We start from the raw sequence: 20,202 nt of genomic DNA, 5'->3' as shown, positions 1-20,202 counted from the left end.
TAAGTGTGTCACAGCTAAAAGTATTTATCTTCCCTCTCTCTCTTTCTGGCAGTGTAGCTCTGCTAAATTCAAGGTATGGTAGCCTACTGGCCTGTTTTACATGAGCAGGAAACTGCTTTTCATAAAAAAAAAGAAAAGAAAAAAAGAAAGGAGAAGTGTATGCTCATACAAGGCCTGTACTTTCTATTACCACGTTTCACAGCTCACTAGGAAGGCACATCGGAAACGCTTTCATCACCGCGTTAAGCGATTCTTTTAAAATCTTTTGGCCACTAAAATAGCACCGATCACGTACATGTCCTCTCAAACTCATTACTCTAAATTTGGCCCTTCCTGTATTAAAAAAAAATTATAACTGAGTATTAGCTGAGTGACAGAAAGAAATACATAGTTCAAAAAGAAATTCAATGATATATTTTTTATCAATAATTGGTTTTACAAAGTGATATTTTGCAATTTTTTCTCAAATGCATCTAGTCAAAGCAAATATTATATGTTGAGGCTGAAGTGATGAAAATATAAAATGCTGTTTTATTACCAAAATATATAGAAAGAGATGGAGATATTTCCTAATCTCACTGTTTATTCTTTTGAATAGAAAAGGCTACCTTCAGTTAATATCTCACATGGAAGCTGTATGATTTTCAAAGGTCGACTGTCCTTTGTAAATAATAGCGAATGTCTTCTGTCATTTCCAGTAATCTTAAACAGTTTTGCATTTGGATTCAAGCGTGCGTAAGACACTGTAAATTAGAGCATCGGTTTTGCATTACAATTTGAGATCGGTGTGCCGAGGACACCCAGACCCCTGGGGTGAGGTGGAGTCCATTCAGAGAGCCGCAAATAGGGTCATCAGACATGGGACCCAAACACGAACCTTCGGCAGCCACAAAAGGACCAAAAAGGGCTTGTCAGGGCCAACTCAGCGTGTTCATTACAAAAGAAAAGCACGCAGGCCAACTGACAAATGACATGTTTGCAAAGTGATGCAAAAATACTTCATGAAAGTTTTTGTGTGCCCGCATGTGTATGTGTATGTGTGTGTGTGTGTGTGTGTGTGTGTGTGTGTGTGTGGGGGGGGTAGTGTAATAAATTACGAGTGAGTCTGACAGGCCCTGTCTAGCCCTGCAGTGGAAAGCAGAGATTTAAAAAAAAAAAAAAGTGGGCTCCAGTGTGGACACGAAGTTGTAGATCTATCACTTGATAACATTGCTCACCTGCTCTTTTACACAGCATTACCTGCTGCTGAGGGTTCAGGGTGGCGGCTGCTTTAGTTATGGCCCCATGTTTCCATTCCTCCTGTGTTACAACATAAACAGTCCCTCCGTGTGACAGTGTCAACAGTCTTCCCCATGCGAGGGCTGATTTGACTAGGAAAGCACTCTTCCCCGCATCCAGTGGTCACGGACCGTTGGCTCGGGGATCGTAGTGTGTCTTTGACCGTATGTGAACCACATCACAGGTATGTGATGATCGCACATTCGCTTTACCGGCCAGCCCTCATGGCCACCACCCTTTACCAACCACCATTCATCACGTACAGCAAATGATAGTTAACTCTCTGAGTGGCATGACAAAGTCTTCACATGCTGTGTTTTTTTTTTTGGTGTATTTTACCTCAGCCTACGCACAACGAGGCCAAACAACTTTTCCTTTCAACTAAGCTACATGAACTGAGCACATACTTGTTGGCCTCCTCTGACTCATACAAGAAAATTAAAATGTGGTCATCTTAATTGACACCAGTATTTAAAAAACAGGAACAATGTGTTTTCTAGACAGGAGGAATAGCTTCTCGAAAGTCTAATAATCCTTGTTCTTGTAGCCTAATGTTGGTCAGCTTTATGGAAGCGAGGTCTAAAAGGCTTCGTTTTAAAAATAGGGGCAGACACGTGTTTATAATTAATGATGTTGAGTCTGACTTCAGTGTCATATGGTTATCTTTACTTCTCCACATGCAATCAGAAACAAGACAGCCATTTGCAGAGTAACACAGAGCAGAGAGTACGTAACACTGGGCGAGCGCAGCACTTCGTGCGTGTTTCTGCTCAGTGAACATTTTTAAAAGAAGCTGACAACAGCCAGAATGTTTTCTTAATGCCTTAAAACACCAATATTGTGCAGACAGGTGAGTAAAACCTCTCATAAAGACAAAACAATCCGCTGTGCTGGGAAAATCACAACATGTCTGGTTCCGTGTCTTAGGTATGTACACATGTGGCTCCAGTGTTCAATCACACTGACATGAATCTATTTTTTTGTTTTTTTTGGACACATACTGTAAATCCTCGACATATAATTTATATTAAGCATTACCGACGTCTGCATTGGGAAAGACAAGTACAGCCATGCAGGTCTGTCAAAGTGGAGCCACTAGATTGAAATGTTCCGGGTGAAGATGAGCAAAATACGTGGAAAGAGTGTAAAGAAAATGAGAAGGGGACTTTGCTGCTGAAGATTTATGATCAGCATGGTGTGCAGGGAATCCAGGTGAAGGGTGGTTGTGTTGCTTGGCTACCAGCAGTACACGCGGCACACGTTACGAGCTGTCAAGTCTGAAACAAACATGCGCATTCAAGCAATCTATTGCAGAAAGGACAGGTAAAGCGCTTACAGTTCCATCAGTCTGCAAGCTGCAGTTGTTAAGTCTTTCACCACAGGCTCCCAGGGCAAAAACCCCCCAAAAAAAAAAACAGGAGCCGTTCCATTTTGGCGGAGCAAGACTCCCACATTAATGACGACTGTCAAATGCCAACGTGGCTCGGTATACGCTACCACCAGATGAGCTTAAGATGAGTCTCTTATAGAGCAGCCACTACCCTTAAGGCTGGGCAACAGGTGTGTGTGTGTGTGTGTGTGTGTGTGTGTGTGTGTGTGTGTGTGTGTGTGTGTGTGTGTGTGCATGGCAGAAGGAGAGAATGTGTGCGTTAACCCCACTAGTCCTGCAGCCACATTTGAATTTCTTAAGCTTGTTGTTTTAGCCTACACTAAAGCTATGCTCAGGCACTGACTCCCCACAGCCGAGAGAGAAAAGACTGACACTTGGTTGGCTAATACGACTTCTACTGGCTGACAGGTTCTCAAACAACAAAGGGCTCTGATGGGGGAAAGACGGGGCGGAGGGTAAAGAAGTGGTAAACTGAAGGAAGGTGATACACATATATCAATGCCAAGCTGAAATGTTTCCAGAGAAGACAAACATACAACAAAACAAACTTACAGGTACAGGACACACAAGTGCTTAACCAACGCCCAACACACGCAGTGAGGAACCAAGTGAGGAGTTTAATTTTATTCCTTTTTATTTGTGACCAATACATGCAAGTAACTTTCCAAAAATACTAATATTTTAAAATGAGATTTAAAAAAAATTCAAATTAACACAATTTCTTGCCAATAAATGCTCGAGAAATAAAGATTTCACGCTAGTCCAATTTATAGAAGGTACATAAAATTTTTAGTCATGCAAACAGATATTACTGAAAAATAGTTCTGCAGTGTATAAAAAATACAGAAAAGCACAGTACTATGGTTGTGATCACAGTATATATTTGTGATCTTGAATGAATGACGTATATGAAAATGTATACATACAGACAGTATGTATGTGTGCGCATAGACACGTATGTGTCCCTTCATGGCTGTAGTGAGTGTATGTACGGTTCCTGATTTAAAAAGCTACTCCCGAATGAGCAGATTACTTTAATCTGCTCATCGCTCACCCCCATCAAATTGAATTTATTAAATTTGATGGGCGTGGTGAGCTACTGTGTCCAGCAGAGCTCTGGTTGGGTTGGTCTATGAGGCTCAGCTGAACTCAGTTTGTGTTCAAGTTTTGTCAAATAACATGTACTGTGCAGCTATAAGATCATGATATATACTCAAGTCCTCTATAGTGGGCCTAAAATTTTTTTTATTTTATTTTGGAAGTCCTTCTGTGATTGTCCTGTGAGGATGCCTTCACTTAATTCTTGGTGTTTTATTCCATTTGAAAATTAAAGCCCCTGAAAACCTGATTTCAAATATCAAGTATTTCTCTATAAATTTAAGTATTCATGACTAAATCAGCAACAATTAAAGTTATTACAGTTAAAGTTCAACATTTTTTATTATTATGCTTTTTGGGTTTAACTCTCAAAAACTCACATAATCTGCTTAATCAGGACTGTGTGGGTGAGGTTTGGCCTGATTGGACTGACAGTATCAAATTATTGCTTCAAATATAGCTAAACTCTGATTGGTTCACAGAAGTATGGGGCATGATATTTTTTCAACTGAGCACCCACCACGCAAAACCACTGAGAAGAGCACAGAGAAAAACATAAAAATACCTAAATATGTCATGGGAGATAGCTAAAACTACTAAACAACTTCTAAATTTGGAAGAAAACATTGTGCTCATGTATGACCCCATTGCACATAGTAAGAAGCTAATTGAGAAACTAAGTTTTCAGGGCCTTTAAAGGGTGCTATATGTAAGTATATGCTCTCGCTATGCAGCAAATGTTAGCATCAAAATTCATTCCTTTACTCGCCAAGAGCTTTCTCCAGCAACGCCAGTTTTAATGATTGTTTTGCTGCTATTCCTATCACTTCTTTTCCTCTACTGAAGTTGAGCAGCTAACAAGCTACCTCTGGCCCATTCCGTCTTGTAATACCACTTTGCGATAGTGAGTCACTGTAGTGTCAGGTCTGCTCTCACTTCAGCATGAGAAGTTGAAGAAGTAGCGAGGAAAGAGATGAAGTTGGAAGCTTAACTCACACCGTTTCTTCTAGATTGGTAAGTAAACAGCTGTCAATGCTAATGTTGGCTATGTAGTGATAGCAAAAACTTACATATAGCATCTTTAAAACCTATTGATCAAGTGATGAAAACCTGTTTGTTTTTTTTAATATATAAATGTGTTTGTCAGTTTTCAAACATTACAGCTGTTTTTAATTCCTGAGAAATTGACTTGGATGACAACGTGTGTTTTTCCTTAGAAAGCTGCTTTCTAAGATATATTGAAATGTTGATATGGTATGTTGAAGAGCAGTCTTGCGTATTCGAGGTAAAAAAAACTAACAAAGAAAAACTAATTTGGTCTCACGTTACTGGAGTCAGGTAACGATATTAGCATTGAGGCACAATGCATAAGGCACTCGCGTGGGTTTCTTTTCCTTTTTTTTTTTTTTTTGGTTACCAGTTCCTCTGTAGCCATCCAGACACATATTCATAGACCAGCAGCATCACTGCTCCACCTATAACAGAACACAAGAGAGCTACGGTGAATAAACCTGCATTTCTGTGGTAGTGAATAAGCAGCAAGAGCTACCAAACCAATAGAAGCTGATATTTAGCGTCATGTGATCTAAAACGCAGATTCAGAGGCTTTGCTGCCCCTGGCAGGTAAGATTTCTAGGTAACAAAGGAATATAGTATAGGCTTACATCAAAAGCTCACAGCCTCTGTGTACAAAGGGGACAGTGTCTCTAGCTCACAATAATTCCATTCAAATATGACATAGATAAACATCCAGTTGGCTTTTTTGAGCACATTATGCAAAATAGTAAGAATTAATACGCCTGAGAGGGAAGTAGCACTTGTCCTCATTTCATTGGAAATACTTGTGCAAAGTTGAGTGAAGCACTAATGTGCTATGGGAAGCTCTGTCTAGATTAATAATTTGAGAGTTCCCAGGCATAAATAAAAGTTAATATCAATATAAGGAAATTTTTTTTTGTTACCTGGTCCAAGCCTCATTACTTTGGGCACCAGCCCCTTGTATAGTGCCAAATACCTATAAAAAATAAATAGAACATTAATGTTGTGCAACTACAAAATACCATATTCCAGAACAAGATCTCATGTAAAGATTTCAGTTTGATTATAGGATATGCTAATCCATGCATGCAACATTACTAAGTACATTTTCTCCTGTACCGTACTTTTATAAAGTTTTGATGTACTGTGCTTTGAGTATTTCTATTTTCTACTACTATACATTTCGACGACACTACATTTATTTGATAACATCAGTTATTAGTGACTTTGCATATTCAGATTCTTAAAACAAAATACAATCAACATATAAATTATGATGCATAATTTTAGGTTAAGATAAGACAAAACTTTATTGATCCCGGGGTGCAAATTCACAAGCTAACCAGCAGTATATAAAGTATTAAAATTAGCCCACCTTTACCAGCTGAAACATTAAAGTGATGTACACATTCATGCGTCAATAATTATCAATAATATTAATCCATTACATTAATATTATTCTGGGCCACTCTGCATAAGAAGCTCTTATACTTTGGCTATTTTAAGTATATTTTGATGTTTTTTCACTTTTGTCCTTTTGCTTTCAAATTCCAAATCCATGACATAATTGTAACAGACTATTGTTACACTGTGGTATTGCTACTTTTACTTAAGTAAAAAAATCTGAATACTTCTTACACACATTCCTTTCGTACTGTATGTGTGTGCGCTCGTGTACTTGCATGTGAATGTGTGTATAAGCTGTCTGTCTGCTGGCCTGGCTGTCTCGCCCAGTCAGGTACATAGTTGAATTCTAATGGCCAGCGCTGGTGAGTACCTGCCCCTTAATGCGTTCAAGGTGATCAGTGGCTGCCTGCCTCCGCCTCGTGCTCCCTGTCCTGCTCCCTGCCCCCGCCACTGATGGCGTTAATAAGGCTCGACCCACTTCCTCCCTGGCCCTCTGTCTGATTAGATTGACCTGTGGAGCGCCGCGCGGCTCGTTAGGGTCTGCTTAACGACGTCTCCCATAGGGACCACTAATTAGCTGGGACTGTGTTGTGTTAGAGCAGAGGACTGGATGTGGTGGAGGGGGCACCCTCCACGCACCCCTGCGACGACAACGTTTCAGTGCTGTTCCTGCAGCAGCCCCCAAGGCTCCTGCGTCCACTAACTACAAACATCTCACTGGCCCTTGTCTAGTGGAGCTGCATGGGGGAAAGTGGAAAGCCTAGGGCAATTGCTAACATAACATAGATCTTTCCTTGAAGCCTCCATTTAGAGCTGTCATTCTCAGAGGCTTGAAAATATGTTAACATTTACTGTACAATTGACAGACTGCAGATATGTATGAACACACACGTGGGGAATACAGTCCGAGATCTAACGTCACTTTTTGGTTTCCATTTATCAGATTGCAGCTTTGCATCAAGTTATTCATGCGCTTCCCCTGTACTTCAAGTAGGAAACTCACACAGCACAATGGAACTCTGCTAACTTGTAGCTGCAGCTGGTACATTTGTCTTCTCTGAACAACTATCAAATGCTAACAAAACCGTACTTCTTAATTCTCGGATGCACCAGTGAGTGTGTTTTAAATTTTGTCCCGAGGATCGCCTACTTATCCCCCCCCCCTTGTTCGTACCCCTCCTCCCGATACACCAGGGCCATGGTCTGGAAGCAGGTGCGGTACTTTATCTCTCCCGGCACTGGCTGGGGGCCTTGGATGCGGCTCTTGGCTACGTCGAAGGGAATGTTCACACAGGAGGAGATGGTCCCAGACACCAGACCAATAGCAAACTTCCTCAGGAACTCAAGAGTAGGGTCCTAGCAAAGAAGAGGAGATATGGGGTTGAAATAAAAATACAGTATTTGTGTGGGGCATATGTGCATTCAACAAGCACAATTTTACTGGAAACATTTCTAGAGTGGAAACCAGGTATTAAATTTGGTGGCACGAAACATAAATAAAGAGAAAGTAGTGTTACAGAGTGGTTAAAAGTAAATGGTGATACATTATGTGTATACATGTATGTACAGTATGTGAGTGAACTTGAGGAGAGCATGAAGGGGGCTTGTGCATATGATTGCAAAGCTGGCATGAAAGCCCTGATCATTTTATGGTAGCAGGGGGCAGATTAGTGCTTCCTGACTGAGGTGCAGCACTCTGATTGGCTGAACAGAAGCACATGTTCTTTGGGGAGCCAAGACAGAGGATTTATAAACAGGGTTCATGCAGGCAGACTGGGGAGGCATATGGGGACAATTTGGGTAATTGGGCTGTGACTCGGCACAGGGGTATTACTGTACCAAAGAAGCCCAGACTCAGAGAGCTCTGACAGCTAATTGGCCAGGATATTTTTACAAATGACAGCAGCCTCTCTGGTCCAGGCCATTCTCAAGTGGCTGGACACCCTGAGAGCCGAGGTAAATCAACAGCTAATCCCACTTCTTCTGTTTTATTCAAGCGGGATGTGGGGAAGGGGGTAACTTACCCGCGGCCTAAGTACACCCATCAGCCCACTTCCTAACAGTCTTAAGCAAACATCTCCTCACACATTCACTTGTGAACGATGGCGGTGTAGTATCTGACTCCTCTCTACTATTCAAATGGTGATATGAGAGAGGCCTGAGCTCGGCTGGCCGAATTTGACTATGGACATGTTTGAGTTGCAAGCTCATTGCTCATGTTGCTGACAAAGGGGCTTTGGAGAAATGCCACTATCAGCTCAGCCTGTAAGCTGTCACAACCCACAATATTTATGCTTTGCTGCCTCAAATGGCCATCATTAGCCTCTCACAAACAGGAACTTTCCATCAATGTACATACCGATGGATCATTCCCAAAAGCGACAGCCACAATCTGAGAAGAAAGCTATTTGAGTCATCTAGCCACATAATTATCATTCACAGAGGATGACCACGTGGTTCTCTGTACATCATGTGTCACTGGATAAATGTTGAAAATATAGCAGAGCCTGGGCTCCCCCTGTAACCTCCTCTTGAAAATAGTACCCTTGTCTGCTTCCAATTAGTTCATTGGAGTTAATCTAATGCTCCAGTTTGTACATGTGGAACTGGCGTATGGTAACGTTTCCATTAAACAAAATTAACTTTTGTTTGGGCCATCAGGCCCTGCCGGATGTGTAATCTGAGACTTTGAGGATGTTATGACGAGCAAACAGACGAGGTATTAGCAGAGCTGATCTTACAAGCTCCTCTCTGATTTTTACTTCCTACTTGCCATGGCAGTCAGGTTAACCAATCACACTGTCAAACACTTGCTATTCCCCACACTTGCTATTCCCCACACTTGCTATTCCCCACGTGTCCCAGCCACGTGTGTATCATATAGCCTGAGGTTATCAAAAATTAGGTGTAGTCAAAGTTACAAACAACAAAGCAAAGCTAAAGAGTGTGTCTGTCCCTTGGCTTGGGGTTTGCATTTGTGGGCAAAAACCAAAACAGAACCGGAGGTTGGAGTGTGATCATAGATTTTGACTGGCATATTACCGGGCTGCTGGGAATAGCATCCTTGACATTGAAGTAGAAGCCAAAGTAGATCATGTTAAAAACCCCGTGGCGTCCCAGTGTTGATGTTAATCCTTTATTCAGACCCTTCAGTCCGAAGCCGTCCGACTTAATGATGCGTCTGGCTTGGGCAAATGAGGAAGGTTGCTGTATTGGAGAGAGTGAATTCAAAAGACAGACACAAAACCACTGGGCCACTAGAGAAACATGCAAATTACCAACACTTTACATGTTAAGAAGGTGTTTTATTTCTATCAACCTCTTTGAAGGAATCCCTGTTGGCCTGGAGACTGACTTTCACCACTTCGAACGGATTGACGACAACAGCCTCAGTCAAGCCTGCGCCAAGCCCTGCGGCAGACAGCGCCTGTAGGGGAGATGAACATGATTTAGGACTGACAATGTGGATACGATGTTTCGGTAGTGAAAGAGCAGAATAGACAATGAGGAAGACTGCCAACATGTCTGGGCCACAAGAACTCACTGCTGAATTGTAGTTTCATTTTTGGAAACTTGTTCCCCGAGTGTCTTTTTTTTTCTTCTGAAATGGATATTTGTTTCTGTCACGGCTGTCATTGTTATCGTTTGACAAATGTTTGAAGACACAGAAGACACCTGTGTTTGTTATCATCTGACAGACAGGTAGGAGAACCAAAGAAAGAAATAAGATTGTGAAAAAAGTAACGAGGTGTTTAAAAATCACCATTAAAAAAGGTGGAAAATTATATTCAAGAAAGTAAAAAAAAAAACATACAACAATCAAATATTTTCTAATAACCAAATAACTAATTCATTTAGTGACATCCAATGCGATGTAATAAGCACACTAGGTATTTATAAATGTATATCACTGACAAGTAATATACAGTGGAAGTTTGCTACACTGCATGTATTTGCATGGGGCTGTATACGTCTGCATGTAAGTGTGTGCATGTGTGTGTGTGCATGTGTGCATGCATGCGTGCTCAGAGAGAAGCGTAATGGGAACATGTCAAAAACGTGTCTATAGCTCATTACTCTTCCTGCCTCTTTATCCTGCTGTCAGAGCCCTGGGACCCATCCTCTTAGACATGCCTCGCAATGTTTACACAGCCAGCCAGCCACGTTTTAATTCCTTATTTGTATTATTACTGTGTGTGTCCTCATAAATCAGAGTGAAGGCATTCAGCTGTGCGATGCTGAATATGAGAGAGAGAGAGAGAGAGAGAGAGAGAGAGAGAGAGCGAGCCATTCAGAACCAATCTGTAATTCACTTGCGCTAATGATCAGATGTGATTACAGTACTTGATACGCACGGGCCTCTGAGAGAAATGGGGTTGCAGGCACTTGAAGGGGAGGAAGAAGATAGTGAGAAGGAGGCAGAAGAGGAGAGAGAAGATGATGGATGGGACAGGTAAACATTTCTCCACCAATGGTTGTAAAAACAAGCCGGGGATACGTGCAGTGCCGGGACAGCCCCAACGCTTAGTTACAGGTAAGCCATCCATCAATGCTGACACTTGGCTGCCAACTGAATAGGTGGTGTGTGTTGACCGCACCTCAGCAACGCAAATCTGTCCAGCTTGAAACACTGACTAAATATAAGTTCAAGGCCTGTGGTGTAACCGGTCTCCAGAATTAACAACCACCAAGCAAACATTCAGTAGAGTCTGTTTAGCAGGACAGTTTTATCTAGTACATTGTTTTGGCTTTACTCTAGCACACTGGATTTGAAATCACATAATGTAGTGTATATGAGGATTCAGTCACAAATACAAGTGTTAAATGTGTTTGGGTTCTCCTGATTGTTAGGAATCAAAATTTTTTACCCTGGCGAAGCAAGGCAATTTTATTCATATAGCACATTTCATCACAGGGAAACTCAATGTGCTTTACACGAAAGTGCAGACAGCATGCCTTGGGTACCATGTAAAAAAGGGACGTAATTTTGATATTTTACATGGTTCATTTAATGTAGATGTAAAAACCACCATCAGGTCAAATTTATGCCAAGTCAGTGGTTGTTTGACGTTCAGTTTGAGGGGGTGAGGATGCCCGATTAATCGTCTGAGTGATCAACAATCCGGCTGTTGGATGATCGGTTGGTTTTCTGGGAGGTCAGAAATTTTGAACGGTTGTTATGCAGTTTGAGCAGTTACACGGTCCGATTTCCCACATGGCTGCTGTCAGAAGATTAGTTATAAGCTTATACTACTGGTGTAGTGTTACTCTTGACTGAGACTGTGCTCTGATATAAAACTGAACTTCAGTGCAGAATATACAGATCAGACTGTCTGCATCTTCCAGTTCTGGCTCCATAGTTTTCTGTTTTTCTTCTCACTTTATGTTGACTAGAATTGCATAAAGCAACACTGCCTTTCTCTCTTTTTGTCAACAGTGCTGATTACACGGTTGTCGTGTTTGAATAAATTTTATTGGAATTTTTAATGGATTAAACAGACCAGGGATTGCATGCTTAAATGTTCAGTGTGAGCATAAAAGCTGCAGGTTTTGGCCGTGCAGAGAGGCCGATAAAAATGTGCAAAGGGAGTTAACATAACCTCTAAGATTCATAAAAAATGCACAGTGTCTGGCCAGCTTGAGGCCTGCACTTTAATCTTATAGTCATTGTGTGATTTCAAATCCAGTGTGATGGAATAAATATCCAAAACAAAACTGTCCCGATATTTACAGTATGGACTGCACTCTACCAGTAAAATGTTTTAATTTGTATTAGTTTGCAATGTTTTAAAAAGATTTTAAAAAGCATTTGACTGTGTTATACAGTCATTTTTTTCTACTTTCAAATTGTGTCCGTGCTAATCACCAAACCATCTCTCACACTCGAGCAGGTAAAATCAAAACAAAACAAAGCCTCTATAATAAAGATGGCTCCTGCACAATCAAAAAATAGGAAGGTCTATTGAAGCGCCACACTTCATACATCTAATTCCTGTACCGAAGTAAAACTGGAACAGGCTTTTAAATTACACTAATGATTACAGCTACAGCCCTACAACATATTTATATGTTATGTAGTTCACTCCATTGGTTGAGACAAGGATGGGATGATTTTTTAAATCTATGCAATGCAAGCTACATACCACCCAGTTGTTATTGATTTAAGTTGGTTCATGGACTGTTCGTTACCTTTATTATACCATCTATTATGCACTCGAATGTGTTAGCCATCAGGGATGCTGTCATACGGTATGTGCTTAACGCCTTAAAAAAGTGTTATTCTAGGCCGTCTTTACTTAATCCCCGCATGAAAATTTCTCTTTTTATCCTTTCTAACGTGAGATGGCCTTCGGTTTAGACAGTTAAGCTGTCTTTATGTCAGTTTTGTGTTTGTCACTATAATAAGTTCTCATAAAATCACCTTACAACGTCTGACACAAGAATGTAAAATGAATAAGAAATTCTCTAAATGTTCTACTGCATTACCTGCATTTGTACATGAAACGCCAGTGAAAACTGTACATTGGCAGGAAGGTTTACATTTACATCAATTAATTTGGCTGGTAAAATTATTCTTGGCATTTGCCTTTGTTTTATCAGCCTATGGCAGGAGAGCTGAAATGTTGATTTTTGTACATTCTTTTCCGGCCCCATGTGTGTGTGTTTATTTTACAGGTGAGAGTGTATTCAGGTGTTTCTGCGTCTAAGACTTACCACACCAGGAGACAAAGGGGTCAAATTCAGCAACTTCTTGTATTGCTCAAAAGTGAAAAACTGCAGAGGAAAGATCAGGATAAATGAGCTGACATCTCTGCTAACATACACACCCATGTATACACAAGGACATACACTATTAAAAGCAGCTACGATAAAAACACTCATGGGTACACATGAATTTCAGTGAGCATGTATCAACTCAACAAGCACATGAAAATTTTGCCGTATTTTAAATTTTAAAATCTCTGTGGAAAGCAAAAAGTGAAATGCACATTCTCTAAAGGAGACATGTCCAGTGATTTTTTTATCTGAGCAAAATACAAAATGCAAAATGCCAGCAGAGGAGTTTTAATCTGAGCTTTAATTTGCTTTAATTCTTCGCTCCAGACATTTCTCACCATCAGCCAGCTTTGTTCACTGTGTGAGTGATTACCCCAACTTCTCGGTGTGAGTGCCTATTTTTAAAGCTAACACATCCTCATCTCCAGCATCCTATTACTTAGCAGCTCCATACCAGGCACCAGGCCCCCTTCTGTGCCCCTACACACAAAACATTGGGCTCAGGGGAATGCTTGCTGTAAATGCTTGTACGTCAATATTTGGTAGGCCGACAGAACAAATAGGAGTGGCTGCGGAGGCAGACATGGCAGAGGGCGTCGTGTGTTTAATCAACATGTGTGTACCATGTTAGAGCAACTGCGGTTGGGGTGTTTTCATATGGTAGTGGGGCAGTTCACAGTGAACCCGGAGCCTGAGTGCTGCATAGGAGCCCAAGAAGACTTGCAGCTTTCTGTGAACCAACATGCACATCCTTTTACCTCACCTTGACCGCCCTCTTTGGTGTCTCTGCCAGAATCGGAGGTAGGATTCCCTTGTAGAAGCCAAAGATGCTGTACAGAGAGAAAATAAAATGTTAAATGTGCTTATCGGATGACTTGTAAAGCTCCACTCGATATTTTGATCAAACGGGATGTAGTCAAGAAGTTTTTCTGCTGTTGACTTGTAACGCATAACACTAACAGGTGTTTCTATTAATTTGTCCATACTATTTAAATCAATGAAGGTCGGCAAAAAAATAACAGAAACACCTCTCTGTAAAATGAAATAAACTTCAACAGCACCACATCCTCCAAAATGATCATACGGCTGAATCAACACCTCTCTAAAACAGTTCCAACAAAAACTGACCATTGTAGACTGCATTAAGTAGAAGGACCTAATAAATTGGCAATTTAAGTGTAGATTTGGTTTTATATTAGATTAGATTAGATTAAACAACACAAGCAAGTTTCAAATTGACTCATGTATGAAAATGAATGGAAGCCAAAGGCTGCCTGGAACTGTAAGAAACATATCTGTTATATGTTATATGCTATACAACATGTTGAATAGCATATAACATATAACAGATATGTTTCTTTTGCCTAAACCTTCTTTCTCAAACCCTAACTATCGGCGACATTAGGGGCCACCAATAAAGTATGGAAACAAGTCATACATCTGGTTTAGGGCCCAGTTGTGAAACACAGCGCACCTGTAGCATCAAATACTACTGAGGCATCAGCTGTTGTGTTGATGAACTGTTACTGGCAACAATAAATTACTTCCCTCTGTTCTCATTCTTAGCAAAAAAACATCGTAAACTTCTGTAAATTATGAGTCTTGATCAGTATATATTTGAAAATGAACATGGTTTCACAGTCTCCCACTCAAGGATGGGTGCTGGGGGCAGATGGGCCACTGGCCTCTGATTAGAGAGCGTTAACGTCCTTTTTTTAAAAAATTTATTAAGATATAAATTTCATGACGTAAGTAAGTTTGTTTTGTTGTTTACAAGCTCTGCATGAAATAACTTTCATGACCTCATGAGGGTAATTTTCTCAGAAATGACAAAGCTCCTTCAAAAGACACATAATAAAGGGAGTTACCCTTTAAGAAGCTTACACTTACCCCCACTTTAGTATGGTCCTGTAACATTGCAATTTTTCAAAGATATATCACTGCATTAATTCAGTCTTTGACAATACTGAATATAGACCATAGGACTAATACCAAGCTCACAAAATGGAAACAAAGTATATTGCTGCTGTTTGGGAGCGTAACTACCAAGATATATTTTCAAACCACAACCCTTGGTAAACATCCTCTGCAGGAATTTGTGGAGGAAATGATTTAAGAGTTTATTTCAGCATGTGATATAATGGATGTTTCGAAGGACGGTAGCTGTATAATTAAGGTCAATTTGGTAGTTTGCCTTAGCTCAATCATATGTCCAGCCATGATTTAAAAGCGTACTTGAAGGCAGGAAAAATAATAAAATGATACAGTGAGTTAAGTATATAGAGATGTTTGCCTACATTTAACACATTACACTTAAGTTGTATTTTGTTACAAATTGATTTTAGTATATTTACAGAGTAAATGGACAGCCTGGTTAGATTGTTAGTTTTATGAAAATTCCCTTTTGATGCACCTGTTAAAAACACACTTATTGTACACAAATATCTTAATTGTCTTCCTTTTGAAATGTTCAGAATCTTTTAGAGTCTGGCATTATTTTGCTGATTTTAAACTATATAATGTATCTAATAACAACAACAACAACAATAATAATAATAATAATAATAATAATGAAAAAAACAAAACAAAACACTGATTAACCTGAAACTGAAACATTTAACAGCTACATCTTACATTTTCTAAATCAAGATTCAGTTTTTACTCATTTGGACAAAGTAGGAAAATGTAACAACAGAGGAAGCCATGAATTCCCACTATTGCACGATCAGTCCGATTTATACATGTAAGAAGATGGTAGTATGTTTTCTGTTTTGCAGAGATGGCACAAAGCATGTTTTTGTATACAGTCAGAAGTGCATACACGTGCACTTCCTTCACTCTTCAATTTAGTGAAAATATGGGTGGAATAGTTCATAGGTTTGAACTTGCGTAGTTTACACTAACAGGATCGGGCAGATGATGTCAGACAAGTTGCCAATCAAAGAAAATTATAAAAGTATTTTCCGTAGAAACTTTTTGTCTAAACCTTCTTTCTCAAGCCGTCGTTTGTGCGTCATTAGTGGCGAACAACAAACTACGGGAAAATGTCATTCTTCTGGTTTAGGGGCAAGGTGTGAAACACAGCATACCTGTAGCTTCAAATACTACTGAGTCATCAGCTGTTGGGTTGATAAACTGTTACTGGCAACAGCAAACCACTTCCCTCTACTCTCATTCTTAAACGTTGTTTTAAAGGGATTGCCACAAAGTGAAACAGGTAAAACAGGTTAAAATCTTAAAACAAGAAAAACAGTCAACACAACATCCTTTTCTCACATTTAATCGCAGCTAATATAGATGTTCCAGGCACTGCAGGGGTCAATCACATAATTATCTCCACCCTTGTCCATTGTTATACATAATTAATTATATTACAGTAGCCATGTCTAAACAAAATATGTAATACTTCCGACAAATTGTTCAACCGTGATATAAATCATAATATGTGAAACCACTGTTTTTAAAAATATAATTTATGATTTAGAAGCATGTCTAACAATGACTTCAGACTGAACAACATGACCAACAAATCCGGGGCTATGTGACCGTTGATTTTTTTTTTTTTTTTTTGTGGTCACTAGCTGTCAAAAGCTTTACAGAATTCCCACACTTCCTTGTTTCTTTCCTAGTGGGCCATTTTTCCATGAGCAAATATTCTGTCCATGGAAAATGCAAAAGATGCAAGTTCTATTCAAAGCTTCCAGGGTGTTGATCATTGAATTTTTTTTTTTTTTTTTTTTTTTTTAATTTGAATGCCAGATGAACAAACATCATGAACAACAACAAACAGTGCTTATGGTTAGAATACATGATGAATGGAGTTATAAGCTTTTATATCACTTAACCTTTTTCAAACATATTCCCGACTAGTTAGCTATGATAAAAGAGTACTCTGCTGATTTAGCATTGCACTCCTACAGCAGTGTCGGATTCACAATGGACAGTTAAAAATGATCAAATTCACTGCAGCAGAACCAGAGATATCGTCTGATTTATTCATTATTATTTCATTCTAAAACTGTCAAAACCTAGTGCCTACACTGCCCACAGTTCAACTTCACTGCAGACGGTCAGACTGGAGATTCGGGTGCTCTATGCTGGTTGAAGCTACATGCAGCTCAGTCTGTATCCACTTTTTCACATATGCATTAATACTCCAAGACCCATAAACAGACTTTAATGAGTAAAATAAGTAGATCTCCCCTTTAAAAGGATATGGCTGGCAACTATTTACATTTTTTTTCCCCATACATGTTTTTGTCAACAAATCCCATGGAAAGACCAAAAACAATGAACTGATCTGCTACTGAGTATTATCTGTGTAGCCAAAGCCAGATTATTTTTCTATGCCAAAAACTATTAAAAACACATTAATGAGCCACAGTGTTGCACTGGGTGACATATTCCTTCATTATGATGAACATAGGCAATGTAGTTTATTTTGAATCCATTCCAAATACAGCATCCTGCTGATTTAAATACTCACTAACGCACCAAATATGTATTACTCTGTGACAGAATATAGTACCTGGGAAATGCACAATTTACGCCTGTTTGAGTAACACTAAAAAATAGAAGTGGTGTTATTTTTATTTTTAAAGCATTTACAAGCAGTACACAAACATTCAGTAACTGGTAGCTGGACGCAGCTCAGTACATTTTATGTAAGTGTTTATTATTGTACAATATTCATCAGCAATTACAACGCCTCCTATGAGGACATTGTATATTGTTACAACTGTGTTTTGCTATATTATCATTCATTATCTGTTTATACAGCAGCCTCCACTTATGAATGCCCACAGGAGGAGTTACAGGTGGTTACAAATACATTAATAAACAATTATGTCTACTTATAACTATATTACAGTGAGTTATAAACAATCTCTTGATGATTTATATACTGCTTATCAATGCTAAATGTACAGGGGTGGAGGAGTGAGGGACTGGGGGAATGGTATAAAGTATATTTTTTTTATTACTTGTTTTGAAGATGCACATCTTCACTAGGAATGAATTGGCTTGGGGCTGAAAGCTACATAAAGGTAGGGAAGTCTGAAATTACTGAGAGACAAACTAACACGATGCTCGTTTCGGTCTTCTCATGAGAAATGTTAACAGTAATAAAAACATAAAATATCGCCAGCCTTATCCTTCAAGTCATCAAACCAACTTAAATGAAGGAAAGTCAAAAGCCAAGTGGCAAAAATGTATGATATATCTGCCAACATGCACAGGACCATTATAGAGAGGGCATCAGAGACTATTGCATTGCCTTCAATCAGCCAAAATAGAGCGACTCTTCAACTAAGTTGCTTGCGGGTGACATAGAAAGAGAAAGTATAAGGGAGTGAATATTGATATTATACACAGGTCTGTGGACAAAGAGGACAACTTGGCGTGACCGACTGTATCCTGTGAACAGCAGCACCAGCTCTGTTGTGGCAACATGCCTTACAAGTCAACAGAGATGATCTTGCTTGATTAGGTCCAAGTGTAAATATTTTTGTTGCTGGTTTACATTTCCATCGAATATAACCTGAGAAGGGCAGGCCATTAAACTTGCACAGAATCCACAACAGTGAGGCCGCCTTCCAAAAACTGCAGTGAACCAAAGCTAATTATCAAAACATTTGTCATCAGGTGACAGAGTCAACCAATTTCACGAACACCTCAAGTTACACAAGTGGTACTGAAAGCCAAAAATTAAAACCTCTTATCGTTTGTGTAAACAAGTTATTTCAGTCAATCGGAAGGCCCTTCCCTCTGCTCTCTGTTTCCATGCAAATGGTGGCCATAGATTTCCCGGGTGTGGTCAAGATGGGGAGCCACCAGGTGATGAAGGAGGAGTGAAATTTGTTACAGAAAAAATATGGCCTCTAGTGAGTGGCATTCATTTGAATCTTAATTTGATTTCCAATGTAAAGTACACGCTAAGTCCCTTTTTGGCTTTCCTAAACAAATGACCTCCTGACGCAGTGCGGGTGGCGGACATATGTGTGAGTGTGTAGGTGTGTGTGTGTGTATATGCACTTGTATGTATGATTTGTCTTTCATTTTCATAAACCTTTCCTTTCTTAACAGCCTCAATCCATCTGGAGAGGAGAATAGCACTGACAGAAGTACACAGACACATTTCATTAAATAAACTGGCCAATAATCTCCATCATACACAAACTCGTGTATGTGTAAATGCATTAAGTAATAGATCATTTGCATTTTTTTTTTTTTAAGTACAAAATTATCGTCTGGAGCAGACTTTTGTGCTAATTTTCACAGCACTGCCATGAGGAAATCCTTGAGAAATATGAGCTGCCCCAGGGAACTTTTTAACATGTAAGCAACCGGCATGCTTCATCTGCAAATATTTGCACCTTCCCAGTAACTGTAACCTTGACATTGTCACTAAGAGGGACACTAAAGCAGAATCACCAGTGGCCAGGATTCCCCGGATAAAGGCACAAATAAGAAGTGTCTCCACTTTATGCAGTAAAGAAGTGATCTGAACTTACTCTGGTGTATCACACGCCTCTTGAAGTAAAAAATATTATTTATAATACTGCTATACAACTACATACCTACAGTTCATGTTTTGGTTGCTCAAATGTTCATATTTTGTTCATTTTGTTGAATTTGGTGCAGTCCATAAGATGAAACAGTGAATTGTAATATTTTAAAATGCCTCCCTTTGACCTAATTGTGGAAAGTGCAACTGTGTATTAGAGTAAAGGACTGGTTCACACCCGGAGGCGATATTTTCTGGAGAGTTTAACTCAAACTAAAACGACCGCATCGTGGTTATATGCCTCCGCCAACCAGTCAAGTTGCAGTTTACATCCATGTCTGTCCAGAGTCATAGAATATATGTAGTGAAGACTATGAAGGAATTTAATAAAAAGGTATTGAGTGTATTTTATCATTTAGCATATTAATTCTTAAATTATGGCCAAAAATGTGTTTTATGAGGTTAAAATGACCTTGACCTTTGACTACCAAATTCTAATGAGTTCATCCTTTAGTCCAAGTGAACATTTGTGCCAAAATTTAAGAAATTTTCCAATCTGTTACTAAGATATGGTGTTTACAAAAAATGGGATGGCCAGACGGATTGACAACCAAAAAAGAATGGCACAAAACATTAACTTTTGGGAAATACAATTATTTTATTTTTTTACTGTGAGGTTAGATGAAAGGATTGATACCGCTCTCATATC

At 39.5% G+C, this 20,202-nt stretch overlaps 1 protein-coding gene across 4 annotated transcripts in view; it reads right to left on the bottom strand.

The window, feature by feature from the left end:
• Positions 1–5,161: 5,161 nt before the first annotated feature.
• Positions 5,162–20,202, bottom strand: part of slc25a21 (solute carrier family 25 member 21) — a 93,779-nt gene continuing 78,738 nt past the window's right edge. For all 4 annotated transcript variants that reach the window (XM_040138174.1, XM_040138176.1, XM_040138177.1 and 1 more), the window contains 7 exons: positions 13,752–13,818; positions 12,926–12,985; positions 9,531–9,638; positions 9,254–9,418; positions 7,386–7,567; positions 5,728–5,780; positions 5,162–5,241 (listed from right to left, as the gene is read on the bottom strand). In XM_040138174.1, coding sequence (XP_039994108.1) covers positions 5,180–5,241; positions 5,728–5,780; positions 7,386–7,567; positions 9,254–9,418; positions 9,531–9,638; positions 12,926–12,985; positions 13,752–13,818 — 697 coding nt within the window. In that variant the 3' untranslated portion in view covers positions 5,162–5,179. The remainder of the gene's footprint in view (positions 5,242–5,727; positions 5,781–7,385; positions 7,568–9,253; positions 9,419–9,530; positions 9,639–12,925; positions 12,986–13,751; positions 13,819–20,202) is intronic.

Source organism: Xiphias gladius, chromosome 10, assembly GCF_016859285.1.
Source record: "Xiphias gladius isolate SHS-SW01 ecotype Sanya breed wild chromosome 10, ASM1685928v1, whole genome shotgun sequence".
Lineage (NCBI taxonomy): Eukaryota > Metazoa > Chordata > Actinopteri > Istiophoriformes > Xiphiidae > Xiphias > Xiphias gladius.
The sequence above is the reverse complement of the archived record's forward strand: the minus strand, read 5'-3'. Positions and strand labels throughout refer to the sequence as shown.